Source organism: Macaca nemestrina, chromosome 7 (genome assembly GCF_043159975.1).
Source record: "Macaca nemestrina isolate mMacNem1 chromosome 7, mMacNem.hap1, whole genome shotgun sequence".
Lineage (NCBI taxonomy): Eukaryota > Metazoa > Chordata > Mammalia > Primates > Cercopithecidae > Macaca > Macaca nemestrina.
The window spans coordinates 2,252,026-2,278,861 of NC_092131.1; the positions used below are offsets into that span (position 1 = coordinate 2,252,026).

The window sequence follows — 26,836 nt, forward strand, 5'->3', positions numbered from 1 at the left end:
TTGGAAGATCAGGCTGCAGTGTTCGGGTTGGTGAACCTGGCGAACAATCCGCATGTCCACCTGATGTGCCAGGCCCAGGTCTTAACCCCGAAGCCCTGCAGGGCAGAGTGTGGTGGGCATCGTGGGCATGCTGTTAGTTGGCAGAGCTCCAGAGTAGAGTGCCCAGCAGGCTCAGCTGCAGCCTCCCCGTGCGTGGGTGGGCTGAGGCGTGGGGGCCTTCTGCAGACTGGCTGGTCGCAGTGCCTTGGGGCACATGGGATGGTACCTGCATCCCCTGCAGTCCAGCAGGGAGGTGGATGCGTTCACGTGGTCACCATGCAGGAGTGACATCTGAGTGCACACCACTTGCAGAGGTTTGGAAATACATCTGTGCTGTCACCCGGCAGCCGTGTGACAGCGTCCACTCTGGACTTGCAGCGTGTTAGGGACATGGTTAGAAAATGCAGAAAGTGCCTGTGATCCCAGCACTTTGGGAGGCCGAGGCGGGCGGATGACAAGGTCAGGAGATCGAGACCATCCTGGCCAACACGGTGAAACCCCGTCTCTACTAAAAATACAAAAAACTAGCCGGGCATGGTGGCGGGCGCCTGTAATTCCAGCTACTCGGGAGGCTGAGGCAGGAGAATGGCGTGAACCCGGGAGGCAGAGCTTGCAGTGAGCTGAGATAGCGCCACTGCGCTCCAGCCTGGGCGATAGAGCGAGACTCCATCTCAAAAAAAGAAAAAAGAAAATGCAGAAAGTGCAGTTGGCCCACCCTCAACCCTGCTGGCTGGGCAGAGTGAGAGATGCTTCCCCACTGGGGTTCCTGGCTCAGGAATGGGGGTGCGGGGGGCCAACCTGCTGCTTCCCCCGTGAGTGCTGACCCCCGCTTTGCTTTCGCTTTGTGTCTGTGGATGTCCTGAAAGGGCTGTAAATGCAGATCTTCTCCAGGTTTTGGCTGATCTGTCTTCTTTGTGTTTACAGGTGCTGGCAAAACCCCGACTCTGGGTGGTGGCTTCCACGTGAATCTGGGGAAGGAGTCAAGAGCGCAGACCCTGCAGAACGGTATTTCCCACCATGGATGCCGCTGAGCTTGCGGCGGGTCCCAGAGATGGGGATGGTGGTGCTAGGGTGGGGGGCACTGACTCAGCCATGGACCTCACGGCCTGCCACTTTCTTGTCACCCTGCACGCCCAGCCTTCCAGGAGGCCGCCTTCCGGGAGGAATTGTGCACTGAGTCCCCTCCTGGGTGTCCTGCAGGCTCTGCCAGGGCTGCTTGGGAAGAACCCAGTGGATCCCGCGGGATGCACAGCCATTGCTTGCTGGTCTCAGTGAGATGGAGGCAGAAACAACACATTTGTAGCAGTTGGATATTGTAGTGACATTCTCACTGCGTTTTGTCAAAGTGCCGGTTCACCACAAACTGGAGAAATGTCTGCTGGTTTATTTTTCTTATGATTGAGCTGAAAAAGTTGTTTATGTATTTTAGGTACAAGTCTTTTATCGGATGTGTGATTTTATGTATTTTAGGTACAAGTCTTTCATCAGATAGGTGATTTATAGGACATTTTCAGCCATTCCATGTGTTCTTTTCATTTTCTTTTGTCTTTTTATTTTTCACTGGTATCCTTTGGAGCATGAATGTTTTAAATTCTGATAGTGTCCAGTTTACCTATTTAGTCTCTTGATGGCTATGCTTTTGGTATCATAACTAACAAATGTTGCCTAATCCAGTCCAAATCGTGAAGATTTGTGCTTATGATTTTTTGGAGTTTTGTGCCTTCAGCTCTTACCTATAGGTTTTGATCCATACTGAGTCAATGTTTGCAGGTGATATAAGGTAAGGGCCTACCTTCGCTCTTGCACATGGAGACCCAGTTTTCTCAGGATCGTGTGTTGAAAACACTGTATTTTCCCAGTTGGCATCCTCTTGGTGCCCTTGTTGAAAATCCATTGGCTGTAAACCTAAACGCTTATTTCTGGATCTTCAGTTTGGCTTAGTGACTGCGTGATGGTCCTGGCGCCAGTTCCATGCTGTTCCGGACACCAAAGCTTTGCAGTCAGTTTTGAAATCCGGAACTGTGAGTCCTCTAACTGCTCTTTTTCAAAAGTGTTATGTTGCCTGTTTGAAGTCCCTATGAATTTTGGATCAGCTTGTCAGTTTCTGCCAAGAAGTCAGCGGGGATTTTGACGGGGGTTGTGTTAGTCTGTTGGTCATTTTGGGGAGCACTGCCGCCTAAACAGTGTTACGTGTTCTGACACCTGAACACGGGATGTCTTTCCATTCATTTGGGTCGTCTTTAATTTGTTTCAACAATTTTAGTAGTTTTCAGGGTACAAGTTTTATACTCCTTTTGTTGAACGTATTCTCAGTTGATACATATTGATCTTGTATCTTGCAACCTGTCTGAACTCATTTTTTACTTTTTTTTTTTTTTTTTTTTTTGAGACGGAGTCTTGCTCTGTCACCCAGGCTGGAGTGCAGTGGCCGGATCTCAGCTCACTGCAAGCTCCGCCTCCCGGGTTTACGCCATTCTCCTGCCTCAGCCTCCCGAGTAGCTGGGACTACAGGCGCCCGCCACCTCGCCCGGCTATTTTTTTGTATTTTTTTAGTAGAGACGGGGTTTCACCGTGTTAGCCGGGATCGTCTCTCGATCTCCTGACCTCGTGATCCGCCCGTCTCGGCCTCCCAAAGTGCTGGGATTACAGGCTTGAGCCACCGCGCCCGGCCCATTTTTTACTCTTAAGAGTTTTTTAGGCTGGGCGCGGTGGCTCATGCCTGTAATCCCAGGACTTTGGGAGGCCGAGGCGGGTGGATCACGAGGTCAGGAGATCAAGACCATCCTGGCTAACACAGTGAAACCCCAGCTCTACTAAAAACACAAAAAATTAGCTGGGTGTGATGGCGGGTGCCTGTAGTTGCAGCTACTCAGGAGGCTGAGGCAGGAGAATGGCATGAACCTGTGATGTGGAGGTTGCGGTGAGCCGAGATTGTGCCACTGCACTCCAGCCTGGGCGACAGAGCGAGACTCCATCTCAAAAAAAAAGAAAAAAAAAAAGAGTTTTTTAGCGGGTTACTTAGGATTTTATGTACAAGATCGTGTTATCTTTCCTTTCCAATCTAGTGCTTGTTTTTTGTTTACCACGTTGAATAGCAGTGGTGTGAACAGACATCCTCTTGTCCTTGATCCTGGGGAAGCATCCAGTCTTCACCGTTGAGTGTGGGTTGGCTGTGGGTCAGTCCAGGCAGGGATACTGTGTGCTAGGACCTCTTCGGCTTCACTGTTTCATTGAGTACACTCTCAGGAATGTGAGGACCACGTGAGGGATCCTTGTGATTGGTGCAGCCATGTCCCGCAGCCTTGGTCTGCGTGCTGGAAGGCAGCTGGGACAGGTAGAACATCTCTGTGTGGACAGCACATCACCCTGGCCGTTTTCTCCTGTGCCATCTCCAGGAGGCTGGGCTCTTGAGCACCTGCCTCTGCTTCTGGCTGCTGCTGCCAACGGGTGGCCAGCACCGACACGCCTAGGCTGGCAGGGGTTGTTGGGCTTGCAGTGATCCCTCACAGCAGAGTGGATGGATTCTTACGCTTCCATCGTGCTTGTTTCCTTGCCCCGCCATGGACTTACTAGTAGAGGAGTACAGTCCACGCCTTTCTTCCGGACTGCCGGCGTGATTCTTCTGCAGTAGAGAGCACCCTCTGTGTGAGTTCAGTCTTCTGAAATGCTTCGAGCCGTGCTCTGTGGCCCAGTGGAAGGCCAGTTTTGTGGAAGTGCGTGTGTGTCGGGCACTTGAATGCATTTCCTGCAGGAAGCCGGTGCAGCGCAGCGCGTCCCTCCTTCTCCCCATTGGCTGGTTCTGTCTGTCACCGAGAGTGTGCATGAAGACCTGGCACGGTGACGGCATTTGTCCTGTCCTGCCTATAGTTTTGTCAGTTCACCGAGAGTGTGCATGAAGACCTGGCACAGTGACTGGATTTGTCCTCTGCTACCTATAGTTTTGTCAGTTTCAAGACTCTTACTGGCATGCACATTTACAGTTCCTCCGGGCAGAGGCTGGGCTGCACTGCCCAGGGGCCCTCCTGACCTTCAGGCTGCCTGGGTTGGGGCCCAGCTCTGCCCACTGCTTCTGGTGCCACCAGGCTATCTCCTTTTTTTCTTCTACTGACTTCGAGATTTTCTCCTTATGAAGAACTTTGTTCTCCACAGAGAATATAGTCTGTATTTTCCCAAAAACTTGTGGTACCTTTACTAGAGTTAGTCATGCCTCAGACCTAAACAAATTGCAAAGAGTAGTGTCCGTGCAGACACGTGCATTACAATAAGATTGGAAACCAGGCCGGGCGCGGTGGCTCAAGCCTGTAATCCCAGCACTTTGGGAGGCTGAGACGGGCGGATCACGAGGTCAGGAGATCGAGACCATCCTGGCAAACACGGTGAAACCCCATCTCTACTAAAAATACAAGAAAATTAGCCGGACGAGGTGGCGGGCGCCTGTAGTCCCAGCTACTCGGGAGGCTGAGGCAGGAGAATGGCGTGAACCCAGGGGGGCGGAGCTTGCAGTGAGCCGAGATCTCGCTACTGCACTCCAGCCTGGGGCACAGAGCAAGACTCCGTCTCAAAAAAAAAAAAAAAAAAAAAAAAAAAAAAAATTGGAAACCAACAACAGAGAAAGAGAAATAGCTCATCTTACCTTTCAAAACCCTTTAAATACCTTTGGTTCAAGAAAGAAATGAAAATGGAACATACAGCCTCCCTAATTAGGGGTGAGTGTCAGTGAAGATTGTGGCCGTGCAGGCCCAGGAGGCCCCGTGGACCCTACTCACTGTGTGGGGGAAGCTGCAGGGCCCCCACGCCTGTTGAATCTTACTGGGGATGGGTGGTTCTGGGGTACCCTATGCCGACCTTCGTACCTGGGCTCCTACCTGGGAATCTGCGGCTGCAGCCCGGGGATCTGCGGCTGCAGCCCGGGTACCTGCGGCAGGGGCCGTGCCCTGCTGCTGCCCACTCAATGAGCTCTCCCACCCACCTGCCCTGGGCCAGGCACTGCTCCTGCCTGGGTGGGGTGTGGGGCTGAGGGAGGCTGTCAGTCCAGCCCCTGTCCTGTTTCCTGCGGACTTTTGCCAGAGTGTCCCTTCTGCTGCCAGTCAGGCCCCCTGCTGTGGCAGTGATGCCCTTCTCTGCCCTAGGGGTTAGGCCTGCCATACCTCCTTGCTGTCCAGTGTCCTGGGAGTGGGTCTATGGGGCAGATCCTAACGTGTTTTTCAGATACTTCTGGAGACAAGAGGGGATTTTGGCCCATTATAGTTGGCACATTTCTGATAGGTTGGGCTCTTCCAGCCTCTTATTTTGTAGTTCATATTTATCTTACCTTTTTTTGTTTGTTTGTTTGTTTGCTTTTTGAGATGGAGTCTTGCTCTGTCACCCAGGCTGGAGTGCAGTGGCATGATCTGGGCTCACTGTAACCTCCGCCTCCTGGGTTCAAGCGACTCTCCTGCCTCAGCCTCTCGAGTAGCTGGAGTTACAAGCGCTCACCACCATGCCTGGCTAATTTTTGTATTTTTAGTAGAGACAGGGTTTAGCCATGTTGGCCAGGCTTATCTCGAACTACTGACCTCAGGTGATCCACCCGCCTCGGCCTCCCAAAGTGCTCGAATTAGAGGCGTGAGCCACCACACCCAGCCGTATTTCTCTTACCTTTAAAAAACCCTTTACTGAGCAGTGGTTTATAGTTCTCCTTGAAGAGGTCCTTTACATCCCTTGTAAGTTGGATTCCTAGGTATTTTATTCTCTTTGAAGCAATTGTGAATGGAAGTTCATTCATGATTTGACTCTCTGTTTGTCTGTTACTGGTGTATAAGAATGCTTCTGATTTTTGCACATTAATTTTGTATCCTGAGACTTTGCCGAAGTTTCTTATCAGCTTAAGGAGATTTTGGGCTGAGACAATGGGGTTTTCTAAATATACAATCATGTCATCTGCAAACAGGGACAATTTGACTTCTTCTTTTCCTAACTGAATACCCTTTATTTCTTTCTCTTGCCTGATTGCCCTAGCCAGAACTTCCAACACTATGTTGAATAGGAGTGGTGAGAGAGGGCATCCCTGTCTTGTGCCAGTTTTCAAAGGGAATTTTTCCAGTTTTTGCCCATTCAGTATGATATTGGCTGTGGGTTTGTCATAAATAGCTCTTATTATTTTGAGATACGTTCCATCAATACCGAATTTATTGGGAGTTTTTAGCATGAATGGAAGAACATACCATGCTCATGGATAGGAAGAATCAATATCGTGAAAATGGCCATACTGCCCAAGGTAATTTATAGATTCAATGCCATCCCCATCAAGCTACCAATGAGTTTCTTCACAGAATTGGAAAAAAACTGCTTTAAAGTTCATATGGAACCAAAAAAGAGCCCGCATCTCCAAGACAATCCTAAATCAAAAGAACAAAGCTGGAGGTATCACGCTACCTGACTTCAAACTATACTACAAGGCTATAGTAACCAAAACAGCATGGTACTGGTACCAAAACAGAGATATAGACCAATGGAACAGAACAGAGTCCTCAGAAATAATACTACACATCTACAGCCATCTGATCTTTGATAAACCTGAGAAAAACAAGAAACGGGGAAAGGATTCCCTGTTTAATAAATGGTGCTGGGAAAATTGGCTAGCCATAAGTAGAAAGCTGAAACTGGATCCTTTCCTTTACTCCTTATACGAAAATTAATTCAAGATGGATTAGAGACTTAAATGTTAGACCTAATACCATAAAAACCCTAGAAGAAAACCTAGGTAATACCATTCAGGACATAGGCATGGGCAAGGACTTCATGTCTAAAACACCAAAAGCAACGGCAACAAAAGCCAAAATTGACAAATGGGATCTAATTAAACTAAAGAGCTTCTGCACAGCAAAAGAAACTACCATCACAGTGAACAGGCAACCTACAGAATGGGAGAAAATTTTTGCAATCTACTCATCTGACAAAGGGCTAATATCCAGAACCTACAAAGAACTCAAACAAATTTACAAGAAAAAAACAACCCCATCAAAAAGTGGGCAAAGGATATGAACAGACAGTTCTCAAAAGAGGACATTCATACAGCCAACAGACACATGAAAAAATGCTCATCATCACTGGCCATCAGAGAAATGCAAATCAAAACCACAATGAGATACCATCTCACACCAGTTAGAATGGCAATCATTAAAAAGTCAGGAAACAACAGGTGCTGGAGAGGATGTGGAGAAATAGGAACACTTTTACACTGTTGGTGGGATTGTAAACTAGTTCAACCATTATGGAAAACAGTATGGCGATTCCTCAAGGATCTAGAACTAGAAGTACCATATGACCCAGCCATCCCATTACTGGGTATATACCCAAAGGATTATAAATCATGCTGCTATAAAGACACATGCACACATATGTTTATTGCAGCACTATTCACAATAGCAAAGACTTGGAATCAACCCAAATGTCCATCAGTGACAGACTGGATTAAGAAAATGTGGCACATATACACCATGGAATACTATGCAGCCATCAAAAAGGATGAGTTTGTGTCCTTTGTAGGGACATGGATGCAGCTGGAAACCATCATTCTCAGCAAACTATCACAATAACAGAAAACCAAACACTGTATGTTCTCACTCATAGGTGGGAACTGAACAATGAGATCACTTGGACTCGGGAAGGGGAACATCACACACCGGGGCCTATCACGGGGAGGGGGAGGGGGGAGGGATTGCATTGGGAGTTATACCTGATGTAAATGACGAGTTGATGGGTGCTGACGAGTTGATGGGTGCAGCACACCAACATGGCACAAGTATACATCTGTAACAAACCTGCACGTTATGCGCGTGTACCCTAGAACTTAAAGTATGATTAAAAAAAAAAAAAACCCTTTACTGCCTTTTATTGATTTATCATGGGTTATGTTTGTTTAAATTTTGTTTTTTCTCCTTTATTCTCCCATACCGCCCTGGTTGAAGGTTTCACGTCAGCCCTGGTCCCACTGCAAGCTTGGCCCACCGCCTCCACTCCTGCCCGCCACCCAGCCTGCCGGGTTTGGTGGAAATCGGTGAATGTAGCTTCCGACTGTTACTGTTTTGGTGAAGTCTTGATTGCCTTTCTTAGAAAACTGCAAAGATGGAAATAAACTCGCTGGCCACCCCTCTTGCCCTCAGCGATGGCCATGTTCCGCAGGTACTCGTCTCCTCTGTTTGCCTCCGTGCGCCCTGCGAGGTCACAGGCCCCTCCTTGGGTTTGCTGGGACACACTGAGGCTGTGTTTAGAGAAACGCTTTGGGAGAGAGAAACTCTTGCCCCTTCCCCTGGGATGCTTGCTGAGGGGTTGAGACAGGTACCCCATGGAATGTGGGGAGCATCTGCTTGGGGTCCACCAGCAAGAGATGTTGAATGTCAGTGTGTTTTGAGCTCTGTTTTGAAAATCTCAGGCCTTTTGGGATGATTTCTTCGATGTTCTGAAGCCACGGTTCTGAAACACCGCTAGGTGGGGCTCTCTTCATTGACCTGATGAGCCTTTCATGTGGGACGCGTTTCTCAGGGAAGTTCTTTTTCTGTCCTCTCAGTCTGTTTTTCCTCGTATAGCATGCGTAGTAAAGTGCATGAAATGTGCTGACCTTCCATGAACCACCTGACAAATCCTCATGAGTCAGGCTTGCAGCAGCTCAGAAAGCACCTGCTGCCCACTGGCTTCACTTGGTTTTCTGCTTCATACTTCATACCGTGGGAATCATACAGAAAGGAATTAAAAAAAAAAAAGACTTGTATTTTTTAGAGCATTTTAGTCTCACAGCAAAATGGATTGGAAGGTACAGAGAGTTCCCGAAGACTCCCAGGACCCCTCACCACACAGCCTCCCCGGCCCTATCAGCGCCTCCTTCCACGGTGGTGCACGAGCTGCAGTCAGTGGCCCCACATTGACACGTCAGGATCACGCAGGCTGTACCCGCACACCCGAGCTCAGGATCACGCACACCGGGGCTCGGGGTCACACAGGCTGTACCCGCACACCCGGGCTCGGGATCACGCAGGCTGTACCCGCACACCGGGGCTCGGGGTCACGCAGGCTGTACCCGCACACCCGGGCTCGGGGTCACGCAGGCTGTACCCGCACACCGGGGCTCGGGGTCACGCAGGCTGTACCCGCACACCGGGGCTCGGGGTCACGCAGGCTGTACCCGCACACCCGGGCTCGGGGTCACGCAGGCTGTACCCGCACACCCGGGCTCGGGGTCACGCAGGCTCCACCTGCACACCCGGGCTCGGGGTCACGCAGGCTCCACCTGCACACCCGGGCTCGGGGTCACGCAGCCTCCACCTGCACACCCGGGCTCGGGGTCACGCAGCCTCCACCTGCACACCCGGGCTCGAGATCACGCAGACTGTATCCGCACACCTGGGCTCAGGATCACACAGCTTCCACGACACACCCAGGCTCACGCTGGGCAGTGCATGTTCTGTGAGTTTAGATGAATGTAGTGACAGGTAACCGCTGTTACAGTTTCATACAGATTGCTTTCAGTGTTCTAAAAATCCCCTGAGCTCCACCCATTCATTCCTCCTTCCCCTGTGATCTTTTCGCTGGCGCTTGGTCATGTGGTTGTAGAGCTGGAGTCACACACTGTGCATCCTGTCACTGTGCAGCCTGTCACTCAGCCACGGGCATTTAACCGTCCTCCAGGTCTCTGCACAGCTTGCGGCCTCTTTCTCTTCAGTGGTGAGTAATATTCCACTGACTAGGTGCGCCACAGTTGGTTTATCCTTTCACCTGCTTGCTGAGGGGTATCTGGGCTTGGGCGATTATGAGTGAAGCTGCCATAAACATCATGTGCAGGTTTTTCTGGGTGATTGCTGGACCGTATGGTGAGAGTATGCTTAGTTTTGTAAGAAACTGCCAAACGCTTTTCCAAAGCACCTGAGCCATTTTGTGCTCCCACCAGCAAGGAAGGAGAGCTCCTGTGGCTCCAGTCCTCAGCATTTGGTTCGCCAGTGTTCTGGGTTTTAGCTGTTCTAGAATGTACTTTTTTGGAGCATATCAGTAGTTTATTTTTTATTGCAGTGTTGTATTTTATGGTATGAATAGACCACAATTGATCTCCTTTTCCTGTGGATGGACATTTGGGGTGTTTCCATTCTTGGCTGTGCACAGGCAGCTGCTGTGTGTGTTCTTGCACATGGCCCTTCGGTGGACACGGGTGCCCCCTCCTCTTGGGAGTTTACTTGCGAATGGGTTTCTGGGTCCTGAGGTCTGGATGTGCTCATCATTAGATCAGGCCACAGGGTTTTCTGTAGTGGTTGTACCAGTTCGTCTTCCCACCAGGAAGCAGTGCAGGAGAGTCCCAGTGGCCCCACAGCCTTGTTCACATGTGGCATTATCAGCCTTTCCAGCTGTCTTTCTGGTAGGTGTGTAGCACGCTCACTGTGGCTTTAATTTGCTTTCCTTGGTGAGTAATTATGGCCATAACCTTTTCTCATGCTTCTTGGCCGTTTGGACATCCTTTCTCTGTGAAGTGCCTATTGGCATCTTTTGTACATGTTTGCTTTTTTAAAATTGAGTTTCTTTTTCTTACAGATTTGTAGAAGTTCTTTATATATTATGGATTTAAGTCCTTTGTTGGATATACATGTTTCGATCCTCCTCCCATGTCTGTAGCTTATCTCACTCTCTTAATGTTGTCTTTTGATGAACAGAAACCTCTGAATTTTTATTTTTTTGAGACTGGGTCTCACTCTGTGGCCTGGGCTGGAGTGCAGTGGTGCAGTCGCTGCTCCCTGCAGCCTCAACCTCCTAGACTAAAGCTGCCCTCTTACTTCAGCCTCCTGAGTAGTTGGGATCACGTGTACATGCCACCACATCCACTCATTTTTTTTATTTTTCTTTTTTTTGAGATGGAGTCTCGCTTTGTCGCCTAGGCTAGAGTGCAGTGGCGCAATCTTGGCTCACTGCAAGCTCCGCCTTCCAGGTTCATGCCATTTTCCTGCCTCAGCCTCCTGAGTAGCTGTGACTACAGACGCGTACCACCACACCCGGCTAATTTTTTGGTATTTTTAATAGAGACAGGGTTTCACTGTATTAGCCAGGATGGTCTCAATCTCCTGACCTCGTGATCCACCCACCTCAGCCTCCCAAAGTGCTGGGATTACATGCATGAGCCACTGTGCCTGGCCACATCCACTCATTTTTAAAATTTTTTTTTTTTTTGACATGGAGTCTCGCTCTGTTGCCAGACTGGAATGCAATGGTGTGATCTTGGCTCACTGCAATCTCTGCCTCCCGGGTGCAAGCAATTCTTCTGCCTCAGCCTCCTGAGTAGCTGGGATTACAGGTGTGCACCACCATGCCCGGCTAATGTTTGTATTTTTTAATAGAGACGGGGTTTCACCATGTTGGTCAGGATGGTCTCGATCTCTTGACCTCGTGATCTGCACCCCTCGGCCTCCAAAAGTGTTGGGATTACAGGCGTGAGCCACTGCGTCCAGCCAATTCTTTTTTTTTCAAAATAGAAATGGGGGATCTCACCATGTTGGTCAGGTTTGTCTTCAACTCCTGGGCTCCAGTGATCCTCCCAAAGTGCTGGGATGACAGATGTGAGCCACTGCACCCCGCCAGAAATTTCTTAATTTTAGTGAAGTCTCAGTATGTCAGTTTTTATGGTTAGGGCTGTTTGTGACTTGTTCAAGAAATTCTTACCTACTCCAAGGTCTGAAGATACTCGTGTTTTCCTCTAGAAGCTTTATGGCTTTATACTTTACGTGTAGGTGCTGATATGCCTCAAATCTTTTTTTTTTGGAGACAGGGTCTCGCTCTGTTGCTGCCCAGGCTGGACTGCAGTGGCAAAATCATGGCTCACTGCAGCTTCAACCTTCCAGGCTCAAGCAGTCCTCCTGCCTTGGCTGGGACTACAGGCTTGCACCACCACACCCGGCTGATTATTTATTTATTTTAGCAATTGGATATCACTATGCTGCCCAGGCTGGTCTTGAACTTCTGGGCTCAAGTGATCTATCTGCTTTGGCCTCCCAAAGTGCTGGGATTACTACAGGCATGAGCCACGGCACCCAGCCTGAGTTTACTTTAGAATTCATTCATTGGAAGGAAGTCTAAGGAGACTCACAGGCTATGGCTAGCTAATTAGTAGTTGGTTTCTATGTGAATATCTGTTTATTAATAACATCTTTGGCCAGGCCCAGTGGCTCATGCCTGTATCTCAGCACCTTGGGAGGCTGAGGTGGGCGGATCACGAGGTCAGGAGTTTGAGACCATCCTGGCCAACAGGGTGAAACCCTGTCTCTACTAACAATACAAAAAATTAGCTGGGTGCGGTGGCGTGCGCCTGTAATCCCAGCTACTCAAGAGGCTGAGGCAGGAGAATTGCTTGAACCCGGGAGGCAGAGGTTGCAGTAAGCTGAGATTGCGCCACTGCCCTCCAGCCTGGCGACAGAGCGAGACTCTGTCTCAAAAAAAAGAAAGAAGATGGTAAACAATAACTTACTGCAGTCGTCGTAAGCCCCCCATTTTAGTCCTTTTGGACCGCTGTAACAGCACACCACAGACCAGAGAGGCGAGACAGCAGGAATGTGTTTCTCACACTTCTGGAGCCGGAAAGTTCCAGATGGAAATGGGGGAGACAGCTGCCTCCGCCCCAGCTCTCTCATGAGGGCCGCCTCTGGCCCACAGACAGCTCCTTCTCACTGTGGCCTCACGTGGTGGAAGAGCTGGGCTAGTTCTTTGGGGTCCCGTTTTTAAGGGCACTGAGCTGATCATTAGAGCTCTGCCTCCTGACCTAGTCACCCCCAAAGGCCCTGCATCTTAATACCATCCCCGTAGGGGTTAGGATTTCAACATAGGAATTTTAGGAGGAGTCAAACATTCAGACCATAGCACCCTTGCATGCTGGGAACATGAGCTGGTGCCTGTGGAGTCGGGGCTTGGGATCAGGTCCCAACCTCAAGTGTGTGGTTTCCAGAGAGTACCTCTCTCTCACCTTTTATTACAGAATTTTCCAAACATACAGCAGAGAGCTGGTAGGTAAGGAGTGATAGCTTCAGCGGGTCACCTGTCAGCTGACTCTGTTTCCCTCTGGGCCTTGCTGGGCCATGGGGATGGTCTGTGCTGGTGTGTCTGGCTGGTGCTGCACATGCACAGCTGGCAGCCGGCACGGTGCCCTTTCTGTCCGTTCTGTTGGGGTCTTGGCTGTGACCAGGCCTCAGCTCTGGGGACAGTGACCAGCCTTCCATGTCAGTTCAGCTGGACTGCAGGCCTCAGAGCTGTATGAGCTCCAGGCAGGTAACCTTAGGTGCTCACGGTGGCAGGGCCACAGCAGGGCTGGGGCTCCGTGTGGTGCTGCTGACTGCCAGGGGCCTGGCACAGTGTGAGGCTTGACTCAGACCTGCCAGACTGTGTACCCTGGCCACCAGCTTCCTTGGGATGCAGGCTCAGCAGCTGCCCACCTCTGGCTGCTGGTCATCATTAGTGAAGTTTGGCGTGAGCAGAACATCAGCCCTCACCTTCTCCAGCTCATGTGCCCTTATCAAATGAATCTGGGAGGTCAGTTTTTGACTTCATGTGGGGATGGAGGCTGCCTTGGGTAGTCTTTGCAGGAGGACTGGGGGTTTGGGTGCCAGAGGACACAGTGGGAACTGGAATCTCCATGACGGCAGCTCTCCTCTGCATCGAGCTGTGACCCACCGTACATGTCCTCTGGGTACCCCATGGGGCTTATTGCCTGGAGCACAGGCTGCCTGCCCACGGCACCAACTCTACAGACAGAAGTGGGGGCAGTGAGGCTGGCCCAGGAGCTCCCCACATAGCCTGTGCTCTACAGACAGAGTGGGGCAGTGAGGCTGACCCAGGCGCTCCCCACACAGCCTGTGCTCTGCACCTTCGCCCTGCATTGGCATTTGTTTCCCAAGGTTCCTTCTGCCTGCAGGGCAGCTCTGCCGCTCCCCTCCTGATGCCATCATGTGGCCCGCAGCTTTGGGAAGGTCTTGCTCCAGGGGAACGCGTGTGCTCGGATGCTGCCGTCCTGGCCACCTCCAGCACCTCGCAGCCCCTAGGAGGGTGCAGTGGCCTCTGGTCTGCTGGGCATGCCCTTGCCATGGCCCTTCCGCTAGGCAGGTGCAGGGGATAGCTCTAGGCTGGCCCTTTCTCAGGCCAGGTGGCTGGCTCTTAGAGGAGAGGCTGGTGGGGGCTGGGCTGAGCAGAGTGGGCCCTGCTAAGAAGGGAGGGGTGGGCTGGCCCAACCTCTCTGTGGCTGGGGAAGGAGGTGGCGCTGGGGCATGTGGCTGTAGGAAAAGGGGCATTCCCACCGTAGCCCAGGGCAGTCAGGGGCATAGCACCTGCCAGCCAGCGCAAACCAAGCCCTTGCCAGACACACTGCACCTCAGAGCCCCGGAGAGAGGCACACTGAGCCACACCACACATGCCACCCAGAGCCTAAAGAAGGGAAACATGCAGAACAGGATCTCATGGCACGTGGAGATCACAGAAAATTCACATTTCAGTGTCTGTAAATAAAATGTGATTGGAACCCACACAGAAAAAGTGAGCTCAGAAACTTATAAGGGAAAGCACAAATCCGTATTCTTAAAGTTGCTACTGCAGCCGTGTGATACTTTTCATGTTCTGCGGGAACGTTTGGCTAAGAGCTGTCTCGTGCTGTGTCCTAGGGCGGCGCCACATCCATCACCTGGGGAACCAGCTGCAGCTGAACCAGCACTGCCTGGACACCGCCTTCAACTTCTTCAAGATGGCCGTGAGCAGGCACCTGACCCGCGGCCGGAAGATGGCCCACGTGATCGCCGCCTGCCTCTACCTGGTCTGCCGCACGGAGGGCACGCCGCGTATCCTTTGGTTTGAGAGCCTCCCAGAGGGCCTAATCTTGATGCTTAGTTGGCTCCCCTCAAATATTGGGACTTGGTAGTTGCAGTAACTTGGTATTTGTCTTTAATTGAAAAACACCTTATTGGAAGAACTGTTTCAGTTGATCCAGGGCTTTCTGAATTTGGGTTCTCCTTTTACTGGATTGAAGAACTGGGGATCTGGGCACCTGCCTTCCTCCCTTAGCCCTTGGGCGTGCAGAGCGAGGGTTCTATTGGTCCCTGGGAATCATGCCCTGGATTCTCCCCGCTTGTGGACCTACTGCGCCTGGGGTGCTGTATCCAAGTCCCCTGTGGTTCAGGCCGCCGTCTGGCCTGAGCAGGTGGGGTCCTGCTGCTGAGTGGGCTGCAGCCAGGCATGCGCTGAGTGCTTGTGGCTGTGGACACCGTGACTGCGGGCAGTGGGCGAGGAGGCCACCGACCCTCAGCGGTGTACAGCTTGGCCTTGTGCGTGGACACCGTAACTACGGGCGGTGGGTGAGCTTGGCCTTGTGTGGAGGTGCCAGTGTCTGGTGTTCTCTTGTACTGCTCTCTGTGCATCTGGTCCTGTGCCCGCTGCTGCCCTCTGCAGACACACACATGGGTCAGGAACTGCCTTCGGCCTCTTGACGGGGGAGCCCAGAGCCTTCCAGCCTCCTCTGCTCTGTGCTGTGCTGTCCACACCTGCTGTGCACCTGCATCTTTACCCTGCTCTCTGGGGGCTCCCTTCACCTCCCCTGCATGGAACTCTACTTCCTGGTCCACACCCTCCTCATCTTGTGAGGTGCCTTCGATCCTCTGCAGGTGGTCCCCCTCCCTGCCCCGTGTCTGGTGGGCGCGGCATGCCTGGCCACATGTCTGTCTCCCAGCCTGCGCCCCTGCTGTCGCCTTGCCTCCAGCGTTCTCACTGGGCAGCTCCGTGGCCCTCTGGCTCCTGGCCCTTGCCATGCAGCTGTGGGACTTTAGCTCCTTGCCTCTAATCTCCATGTTCAGAAATCTCACGGCAATGTGAGCCCAGCAGGCCTTTGCTGTCCAACAGCCTCTTGTCCTGAGCTTCTATTGAATTAGTCGTTAGATTTCTCTCCCTTTTTCTCTATTACTTGGCCTGCCACAGTGAACCCATCTGGTTATCTCATCCTTCTTTTGCAATGGCCATCTTTTCACTTTGGGACAGCACCCGAACTTTAGCTTCCAGCAGAGCTGTCTCATTTCTTTGATGTTTTCATTTCTAAGAGTCTCTGTGTTTTCTGAATCTTTCTTACAATCTCCCATCTTCCTTGGCGTGACATCGCCTCGCCTTGAGCTCTTATCTGTCCTGGTCTGTGTTTTTCTGGTTGGTCTCCCTCGAGGGGTGTCCCGGGTGCCAGGTGATCCTGGTAGTTTGCTTCTCTTTTGAATGGGGTGCAGGGAGGGCTCCTGGAGATGGCGAGCTGGGGAACCTGCTGACTGTGCCTCTGGCCAGGCAACCCTCAGTATCAGGATCTTTCATTAAAATGTTACTTTTTTTTTTTTTTTCCAGACAGAGTCTCGCTCTGTCACCCAGGCTGGAGTGCAGTGGCAGTATCTCAGCTTACTGCAACCTCTTCCTCCCGGGTTCAAGTCATTCTCATGCCTTAGCCTCTTGAGTAGCTGGGATTACAGATGTACACCACCTTGCCTGGCTAATTTTTTTGTATTTTTAGTAGAGATGGGGTTTCACCATGTTGGCCAGGCTGGTCTCGAACTCCTGGCCTCAACTGATCCACCTGCCCTGGCCTCCCAAAGTGCTGGGATTACAGGCGTGATGAGCCACTGCACCCAACCCTTAAAATGTCCTTTTAACATTTTGAAATTTGTCTTTTCTGCGTAAAAGCGCTTAACGCACACACGTCTTTAGGGATGATGAGAAGTGCCCAGGCAGCCCAGTGAAGGCTGAGAAACAGAACCCACGCCCACATCCCTGCCCCACCCTGGCTGCTGTCTGCTCGTCCTAGCCCCAGCTCCACCCTGGGGTCCCGCTGAGAGGCCTGCTCCGACCCTGCTCTCTTAGGGGCAGACCAAGACCCTGAGAGAGAAGCTGAGCAGAGTCCAGGGTCAGCACCTGGCTGTGCCTCCCTTGTGTTTGTAGGAACCGTGTGGGGACCTCTGTGGAGCAGGGCCTAGGGCGGCACTGGAACCCCGGTGTCAGCAAGGTGGGGTGGCACCGTGTCTGTGCTGCTGCCTCACCGGGCCTCCTGTGGGGGGACAGATGCCCTGGGACGTGGGCCCTCATGGGGTGATGACAGGCAGGATGGAGAGGAGTCCTGCGGCACTGCTGGGGCTGCCTCTGAGCCTGGTGGGACCACATTTAGCCACAAAGTTCCCACATGCCCCAGCAGTCCTACTAGGTGTCTGCCCGAGGGGAAAGCACCTGCATGGCCACCGAGGCTCACACACACTGCCCACAGCGGCAGCATCCAGGAAGCCACCCCGTGTCCCCCACACACACTGCTCACAGCGGCAGCATCCAGGAAGCCACCCCGTGTACCCCAGGCATTCTGAAAATCCACCGAGGCTCCCACGCACTGCTCACAGCAGCAGCATCCAGGAAGCCACCCCGTGTCCCCCACACACACTGCTCACAGCGGCAGCATCCAGGAAGCCACCCCGTGTCCCCCAGGCATTCTGAAATTAGATCCTTGTGGTGGTTGCTCAGCTCTGGGGATATGCGAAAACCCACTGCCCGGTGCATCATGAACAGGCAGGTCTGTGGCACGAACTTGTACCTTGTAAAGCTGCTAAGGACAAGACAGCTTGGAACAGGGCTGTGCTCACGGGAGACTGCACTCTAGCCCCTCTGGCTGCTGGTGGCCTGGTGGGGCTCCCTTCAGCATCCTCAGAGGATGCTCCGGGCTGGTCTCGGGTAGCCGTATCCCTCACTTCCCAGCCCACCCCAGCTGTGCCGGCGCTTTACAGGGAAGTGGGTCAGGCCAGGTGTAGCATGTCCCGCTCTGCCCTCCCTTCAGGTTGCTGGCAGCACCGTGCCCTAGGCGTGCCAGCCAGAGCCCCCAGACCCATCCTGTACATGTCTGTCTCTCACCGCCCTCCTCGTTCTCTCTTGCCCCTGTGCCTTCTCCCTCCCTGCTGACCTGCATTGGCTCTGTGGCCCCTGTTCTCACCTCCTGCAGCCCCAGCTGGCTGGCTGGGCTCCTGTGCTGCCTCAGTTTCCTCAATAGCTCCACCCACTTCCCTTCCACAGAAAATCCCCCCAGGAGAGGGTGTGTGCAGCCAGGCTCTCTTCTCCGAGACAGGGCTGCCTGACCCAGCCCTGCTGCCTGCGCAGCTCCCGCTCACCTTCTGGACTTGCCCCCTTCAGTCAGGGCACAGCAGCACCCACCACCCCACCCCCACCCTGCTGTCAGCAGGACGTGGAGGGTCCTGTGCAGTGAGCTCACATTGTGGGGTGCACGGCCCCCACCCCAGGCGAGGCCCCCCAGGATCCTCCTGTTGCATCATCCAGCGCATGGGTGGGACCAGTGCCCGGAGTCCAGGACTGGATACGAGAAGTCCTCTCTCAGAAGGAGCAAGGGCTTGATTTAAGAACATCCAGGCTCATTCCTCCTCCTGCCCACCCTTCATTGTTGCCCACTCCTCAGGTGTGTCCACCATCACCCCGAAAGTACTGGGGGCTGTGCACACTCACCTCTTCTTGGCCCCGCAGCCTCGCGGCTGACACAGCCAGTCCCGGATTCCTGGAGGAGGAACAGTGCGCTGCTGAGTCCCACTGAGTCTGGTGAGGCCCGGCTGACCCAGGCCTGAGTCTGCTCCTGGCTCCCAGCCCAGGGAGGCTGCCTGGGCAGCAGGACTGAGACGCAGGACCTGCTGGGCAGAGACTCAGCTGGAACAAGCAGCCCTGCCGTTGCTGAGCAGGTAGTGTGTGGCCAGCGTGCTTCTCCTGGCTGTGTGTCTCCTGGAACGAGCAGGTAGTGTGTGGCCAGCGTGCTTCTCCTGGCTGTGTCTCGACTTGTCATTGCCGCTTCTGCCCACAGCTGGTGTGTGGATCTTTCACATTTGTTCCTGTCCAGCCAGGCTGCCCTAGGCCTGCATGTGAGAGGGCATCTTTTGGATGGTGACAGGCTGGTGAGCCCTTGAGGGCGTCCGAGCCCTGGGGCCAGCATTGTGGATGGTGCCATCACCTGTCCCCACGTAGGTCTGCAGAGAGCATGCCCAGCTCCCATGGCCCACCAGCTCAGCCTCCATGTCATGCCTGGCCACGCGTGGGAGCAAGGCCTCTGCTGCCAGCCGCCATACTCCCTTCAGACCCAGCTCCTCTCTTAGGCTGCAGGAATGTGCGTTCAGGTCAGCAGGGGCCGTGTGCATTTGGCTGATTCCATTCTGGGGTCTGGAATGGGCTTTCAGAGCCCACACTTCTCTGCCCTCCTGTTCTGACCAGCACCTCGTTCTGCCACCAGACCCCCTTGTTCCTGCTCCTCTCCCTCTGCTGCCTCCTCAAGGACAGGGTATTTGTAACAGTTTTAAGTGGTCAGAAGAAGGTATCAGGACGGCTGATGAGGGAATCAAATGGCGCACACATCATTAGGCATGAAGAAGTTGGCATTTCAGGTCAGGCACAGTGGCTCAGCCTGTAAATCCCATCACATGGGAGGCCCAGGCAGGAGGATCGCTTGAGTCCAGGAGTTTGAGACCATCTTGAGCAACATGGTGAAACCCCGTCTCTACAAAAAAAAGAAAGAAAAATCAGCCCGGCTGGTGTTGCGCACCTGTGGTCCCACCTACTGGGGAGGCTGAGGTGGGAGGATTGCTCCCAGGAGGTTGAGGCTGCAGTGAGCCATGATCACACCACTACACTCCAGCCTAGGCAACAGAGTGAGCCCGTCTCAAAAAAAAAAAAGAAGTTGCCATTTCAGACTTCCAAAAGGCTGACCTGGAAACAGGCGCACCCAGCGCGGGCCCCTGTGGGCCCCTTGTCAGTGGTGTCTTGTTGCTGGCGTAGCAGAGGTTTAGCTGAGTTTCGTATGTTGACATTGTTAATACATCATTCCTACCAAATTGAATTGTCAATCTTACTGTTTGAGTTTTGGAGTCTCTCTTTTAATGCACACAACTGTGTCTGCTGCTCATAATGCCAGTTGTACTTCTTTCATTTTTTTCATGAGACAGGGTGTCACTTGATCGCCCAGGCTGGAGTGCAGTGGTGCCGTCTTGGCTCACTGCAGCTTCTGCCTCCCAGATTCAAGCAATCCTCCACCTCAGCCTCCCGTGTAGCTGGACTACAGGCATACACCACCACACCTGGCTAATTTCTGTACTTTTTGTAGCGATGGGGTTTCACTGTATTGTCCAAGCTGGTCTCACACTCCTGAGCTCAAGTGATCCGCCCCCCTCAGTCTCCCAAAGTGGTAGGATTCTAGGTGTTAGCCCACCGGCCCGGCCTTGGTTCTTCCCTTCTAACCCACACACCTCTCATCTACTCGTCCTGCCTTTTGTATGCCGAGGACTCAGCGTGGTCCTGGGGCGGGAGACATGCCTGGCTGTCTCCTGTCCTGGGAGGGTGTTTTCTACCTTTTGCATACGTATCTGCGGTAGACTTTTGTGTACGTATCTGCGGTAGACTTTTGTGTACGTATCTGCGGTAGACTTTTGTGTACGTATCTGCGGTAGACTTTTGCTGTACGTATCTGCGGTAGACTTTTGTGTACGTATCTGCGGTAGACTTTTGTGTACGTATCTGCGGTAGACTTTTGTGTACGTATCTGCGGTAGACTTTTGTGTACGTATCTGCGGTAGACTTTTGTGTACGTATCTGCGGTAGACTTTTGTGTACAGGGTTCTTTATCAGCTTGAGGATGTGACCTTGCTTTCTAATTTTCCAAGAGTTTTTGTCATGAAAAATACTGAATTTTATCAAACACATGCTTTTAATGTATTTATTGGTATGATTTTTTCATGTATATTTCCCCCTTAATCTGTTACTTAATGTAAATAACACTGATTAATTTTTAAAAATTTTTTAGAAAACAGGGTCTTGCTCTGTTCTCCCAGGCTGTACTGCTGTGGCACCACCATAGCTCGTTGCAACCTCCAGCTCCTTGGCTCAGGCAACTCTCTCGCCTCAGCGCCCTGAGTAGCCGGGACCATAGGTGCACTAGAGATGGGGTCTCACTGTATTGTCCAGGCTGGTCTCAAACTCCTGGGTTCCAGTTATCTTCTCACCTTGGACTCCCAAAGTGTTGGGTTTACAGGTGTGAGCTGCTGCATCTGGCCTGTTTTTTCTAACAGAAGCACTCAAGGCTATACATTTCTCTCTAGGTGAGTTTTGTTACATCACACAGTTTTTTGTTTGTTTGTTTGTTTTTTTGAGACAGTCTCGCTGCCTCACCCAGGCTAGAGTGCAGTGGCGTGATCTCATCTCACAGCAACCTCCGCCTTCCGGGTTCAAGTGATTCTCCTGCCTCAGCCTCCCGAGTAGCTGGGATTACAGGTGCATGCCACCATGCCCACCTAATTTTTTTTTTTTTTTTTTGAGATGGAGTCTCGCTCTGTTACTCAGGCTGGAGTGCAGTGGCACGATCTCGGCTCACTACAAGCTCCGTCTCCTGGGTTCACACCAATCTCCCGCCTCAGCCTCCCGAGTAGCTGGGACTACAGGCACCCACCACCACGCCCGGCTAATTTTTTTTTGTATTTTTAGTAGAGACGGGGTTTCACCGTGTTAGCCAGGATGGTCTCGATCTCCTGACCTCGTGATCCACCCGCCTTAGCCTCCCAAAGTGCTGGGATTACAGGCATGAGCCACCGCGCCCCACTGGGAATTTAACTTTTCTTGAGCAAGCAGAGAGCACGCAGGTAGCTCACTCTGATCCAGTTGCTGCTGGTCCGTCTTGGTTCCCGGCTGAAGGGTCGTGGCAGGACCCAGGTATTCCTTCCTGGCACCTCGGGACTGCAGAACTTCCTGCTCAGCTCTTTTGTCTTTCAGAGCTGACTTCTGGGCTTGGTGGGCCTCAGCCTGGTGCCTGTGGCTCCTGGGGTGGCCGCTGCCGTGAAGGGACTTGAGTGCACTGTGCCCTGCTCGCTTGTTGAAGTTGCTTCCTTTTCTCTTGGCAGCTTGGCCCCATGGCCCCTCGCGTCTGGCTGGCTCGGAAGCCCCTGAATTCTAAACTTTTATTTTCCCTTGCCAAGAGAGACTGTGAGCACTAGGCTCCGACTTTTTTTGTTTTTTTTTTTGAGACGGAGTCTCGCTCTGTCGCCCAGGCTATAGTGCGGTGGCAAGATCTCAGCTCGCTGCAAGCTCCACCTCCTGGGTTCATGCTGTTCTCCTGCCTCAGCCTCCCGAGTAGCTGGGACTACAGGCGCCCGCCACCATGCCCGGCTAATTTTTTGTATTTTTTTTTTTTTTTTTTTTTTGAGACGGAGTCTCACTCTGTAGCCCAGGCTGGAGTGCAGTGGCCGGATCTCAGCTCACTGCAAGCTCCGCCTCCCGGGTTCACGCCATTCTCCGGCCTCAGCCTCCCGAGTAGCTGGGACTACAGGCGCTGCCACCTCGCCCGGCTATTTTTTGTATTTCTTAGTAGAGACGGGGTTTCACCGTGTTAGCCAGGATGGTCTCGATCTCCTGACCTCGTGATCCGCCCATCTCGGCCTCCCAAAGTGCTGGGATTACAGGCTTGAGCCACCGCGCCCGGCCAATTTTTTGTATTTTTAGTAGAGATGGGGTTTCACCGTGTTAGCCAGGATGGTCTCGATCTCCTGACCTCGTGATCCACCCGTCTCGGCCTCCCAAAGTGCTGGAATTACAGGCATGAGCCACCAGGCCTGGCCTTTTTTTTTTTTTTTGAGACGGAGTCTCGCTCTGTCGCCCAGGCTGGAGTGCAGTGGCGCAATCTTGGCTTACTGCAACCTCCGCCTTGCCAGTTCAAGCGATTCTCCTGCCTCAGTCTCCTAAGTAGCTGGGATTATAGGCACACGCCACCATGCCCAGCTAACTTTTGTATTTTTAGTAGAGATGGGGTTTCACCATATTGGCCAGGTTGGTCTCAGACTCCTGACGTTATGATTTGCCCGCCTCGGCCTCCCAAAGTGGTGGGATTACAGGCGTGAGCCACCGTGCCCAGCCACATTTTTAAAAAAATAGAGATGGGGTCTCGCTGTGTTGTCCAGGCTGGTCTTGAACTTCTGTCCTCAGGCAGTCCTGGCCTGGCACTGCCAGACTATGACAGCTCATTAGAATTGGCGCGAATTGGAAGGAGGCCCGAGCTGAGACACTGGTGTGGGTTTTGCTCCTTGGTCCTCACACCGTGTGGGCACCTCAGTCCCCCTCTCCAGTCCCATGGGACCAGGAATGGTGGTGTCCACTCAGGGTGGGGCCCCTGCTGGCCCCTCCACTGCTGACTGTTGTGGACACAGCCCTTTCTGTGGGGCTGTATATACAAGAGCAGTTTCCCTTGTTTCTCTCTTTGGGTATCCAGTAAAAGCATTTGTATGTGAGGCTGTTGAGAGAAATTTCTTGTTCTTTTAAATTTTAGTTCTGCCGTATTTAAATCTCTGTAAACTTTTCCACTTAAGGAAAATGTGTCTGTCTGAGTCAGGACCCGTCTGCAGCTTTTCTCCCTGCAAGCATCATGCAGCCAGCCAGGGTGTGGGCGGCTTCAGTTTCCCCATCCTCTTCACGGTGGAGTGGCTCCTTGCTGTGTTGTCCACAGCTGTGGTGGGGAAGCCTGGTTGGTTCCTGGACCCGGGGCCGTTTGATGGCACAGCAGTGGGGTGCAGGGCTGCACCGTCATGACTGGACCGTTTCCGGGCCTTGTCATCTGCTGATGGGAGTCTCGCGTGGGCCTCTACCGCACTCAGGAATGTCTGGCGCCCTTTGAGGGCATTGTGTCACCTGCCCTCTGTTGTGCTCACGCATCTCTCCTTTGACTGGCACTCGGCTGCACTGAGCAGAAGACTACCCAGCACAGCATGGCAGGGGCCATAAGGGAGGCGAAAAGAGGCCCCAGCTGGCAGAATCCAGGCTCTCGCACCCTGGGGGCCTCAGACAGGACCTCTTCTCTGCAGACGTTTTTGGAATTCCCAGATGGTCAGAAGCAGCTGCTCAGCAAAAGGGAGGGGCTGCTGGGAGGACACCGGTACTGGCCATGCTGGACACAGGAGAGCCTCCAGAGCCCCAGAAGCTCATTAGCTGGGGGACCTGTAGGTTGGGCCCCAAAGGCATTAATGGGCCCTCCCAGGATTGGCCAGAGAGAATGTGATGTCCTCGTAAGGGAAGCACATAATTGAGCTTCCATTGTCTGGAAACTTCCCTGGAAGCTCCTGATAGAGCCAGGTGAATGCGGATCAAGTGCCGGGTGATTTTCGTTTCAGGGAAAGCAGTCATTTTAACCTCGTTAAATGTTTAATTCGAAGCTCCTTTTAAAATGTACACACTTATCCCATTGTTTTATTACGAAAATTTTCTGCTGAGCTTAGTGGCTTAATGTCTGTAATTCCAGCGCTTTGGGAGGCTGAGGTGGGGAGATCACCTGAGGTCAAGAGTTTGAGACCAGCTCGGCCAACATAGTGAAACCCTGTCTCTACTAAAAATGCGAAAAAATTAGCCAGGCGTGGTGGTGCACACCTGTAGTCCCAGCTACTTGGGAGGCTGAGGCAGGAGAATTTCTTGAACCTGCTTGAACTGTAGGCAGAGGTTGCAGTGATCCAAGATCGCACCATTGCTCTCCAGCCTGGGTTACAGGGCAAGACTTCATCTCAAAAAAAAAAAAATTCAAACACCTGCAAAGTTGAAGTGAATTGTGGAGTCCCTCGCTCACACTTGTGGTCCGCTCCCCAAAGCTATGCTGCCCTCACCGTCTTATTTTTTGGCACGTTTCAAGGCAAGTTGCAGACGTCTGTGTACTGCACACAGCCCTTCAGCAGGCAGCCCATCAGCTGAGTAGAGGTGAGCATCGTTCCTGGATCTTTTTCTCCTTTGAAGGTAAAGTTGGCATAAAGTGAGATGCACAGGCTCTAATTGCTCCATCTGGAGAGTTCTGACAAACAGTCACCTGTCAGCCCAGAGAAGGGCTCTGTGGACAGGCCTCATGCCCCTTCCAAAAGTCCCAGACCCACAAGAGGCAGCCGCTGTTTGATTTCCTTCCACTACAGACCAGTTGTGCCTGTTCTAGAATGCCCTATAAATGGAATCATATGATCTGCGCCCCTATCACTTCACATGCCTTTTTTTTTTTTTTTTTTTTGGTGACAGAACGTAGCTCTGTCGCTCAGGCTGGAGTGCAGTGGTTCCATCTCAGCTCACTGCAACCTCTGTCTCCTGGGTTCAAGCGATTCTTATGCCTTAGCCTCCCAAGTAGTTGGGACTACAGGGGCATGCCACCACGTCCGGCTAATCTTTTGTATTTCTAGTAGAGACAGGATTTTGCTATGTAAGCCAGGCTGGTCTCAGATTCCTGGCCTCAAGCAACTGCCTGCCTTGCCTCCCAAGGTGCTGGGATTGCAGGCGTGAGCCCTGTGTCCGGCAGACATGGTTTTGAGAGGCACCCATGGTGTTTTGTATGCTGAGTGGTATTGCTGTGTGAATACAAGCCAGAGTATTCTTGTATTAATGGACACCTGGACTGCTCCCTATTTTTGGCTGTTCTGAATGAAGCTGCTATGAACATTCTTCTACAAGTCTTTTTGTGGACATACTTCTTTTTGTTTTTAGGGACAGAGTCTCTGTGGCCCAGGCTGAGTTGCAGTGGTACAATCACATTTCACTGCAACCTCGACCTCTTGCATGCAAGCAGTCCTCCTGCCTCAGCCTCCTGAGTAGCTAGGATAACAAGTGTTTGTCACCATACCCGGCTAATTTTTGGATTTTTTTGTAGAGACAGGGTCTCACTGTGTTGCCCAGGCTGGTCTTCAACTCCTGGGCTCAGGTGATCTACTGGCCTCAGCCTCCTAAAGTGCTGGGATTATGGGTGTGAGCCACTGCACCTGACTGACATCTGTTTTTATTTCTCTTGGGTAAATACCTAGGAGTGGAATAGGTAGGTCAGAGGTGTGTATTTAGTTGTATAAGAAACTTCCAGGCCTTTTCCCAAGGTGGTTGTACCACTTCACGCTTCCATCAGCAGCATGGGTGAGCTATGCTTGCTCCACATCCTCCTGGCATTCAGTGACTTCGTGGGCTTGTGGCAGTGCCACAGTTTTGTTTGTATTTCTGATGATTAATGCAGTTGAGTTCTTTTTCATGTGCTTGTTGGCTTTTTTTTTGTCTTCATGAAGCTTCTGTTGAATAGTTATGTCTTTTTTTTTTTTTTTTTTGGCCTTTATTATTATTCTTATTTAAATAGAGTTCATTTTTTTTTTTTTTTTGAGACGGAGTCTCGCTCTGTTGCCCAGGCTGGAGTGCAGTGGTGCACTATTGGCTTACTGCAACCTCTGCTTCCTGGGTTCAAGCAGTTCTCCCACCTCAGCCTCCCAAGTAGCTGGGATTACAGGCACCTGCCACCACGCCTGGGTAATTTTTGTATTTTTAGTAGAGACAGGGTTTCACCATGTTGGCCAGGCTGGTCTCAAACTCCTGACCTCGGGTGATCCTCCCACCTCGGCCTCCCAAAGTGTTGGGATTATAGGCGTGAGGCACAGCGCCTGGCCTTAAATAGAGTTCATTTCTTTTCTTTTTTTTTTTTTTTTTTGAGACAGAGTCTCGCTCTGTCGCCCAGGCTGGAGTGCAGTGGCGTGATCTTGGCTCACTGCAAGCTCCGCCTTCTGGGTTCATGCCATTTTCCTGCCTCAGCCTCCCAAGTAGCTGGGACTACAGGCGCCCGCCACCTCGCCCGGCTAATTTTTTTGTATTTTTAATAGAGACAAAGTTTCACCATGTTAGCCAGGATGGTCTCAATCTCCTGACCTCGTGAGCCGCCCGCCTCGGCCTCCCAGAGAGCTGGGATTACAGGTGTGAGCCACTGCGCCCGGCCCAATAGAGTTCATTTCTTAGA

The 26,836-nt window shown here is 52.1% G+C and overlaps 1 protein-coding gene across 5 annotated transcripts in view; it reads left to right on the forward strand.

Moving 5' to 3' along the window:
* The window catches only part of LOC105489857 (BRF1 general transcription factor IIIB subunit), a 79,394-nt gene that overhangs the window by 12,674 nt on the left and 39,884 nt on the right, over window positions 1-26,836 (forward strand). For 3 of the 5 annotated variants that reach the window (XR_011625451.1, XM_011755047.3, XM_011755048.3), the window contains exons 2-3: window positions 964-1,044; window positions 14,691-14,864. Coding sequence is in view for 4 of the 5 variants with exons in the window: in XM_011755047.3 (XP_011753349.2) it covers window positions 964-1,044; window positions 14,691-14,864 (255 nt within the window). In the remaining variant the exon portion in view is untranslated. Of the gene's footprint in view, window positions 1-963; window positions 1,049-8,084; window positions 8,203-11,373; window positions 11,421-13,342; window positions 13,353-14,690; window positions 14,865-26,836 lie in introns of those variants that run through there. The other 2 variants (XM_071099463.1, XM_011755049.3) reach the window with 2 other exon arrangements.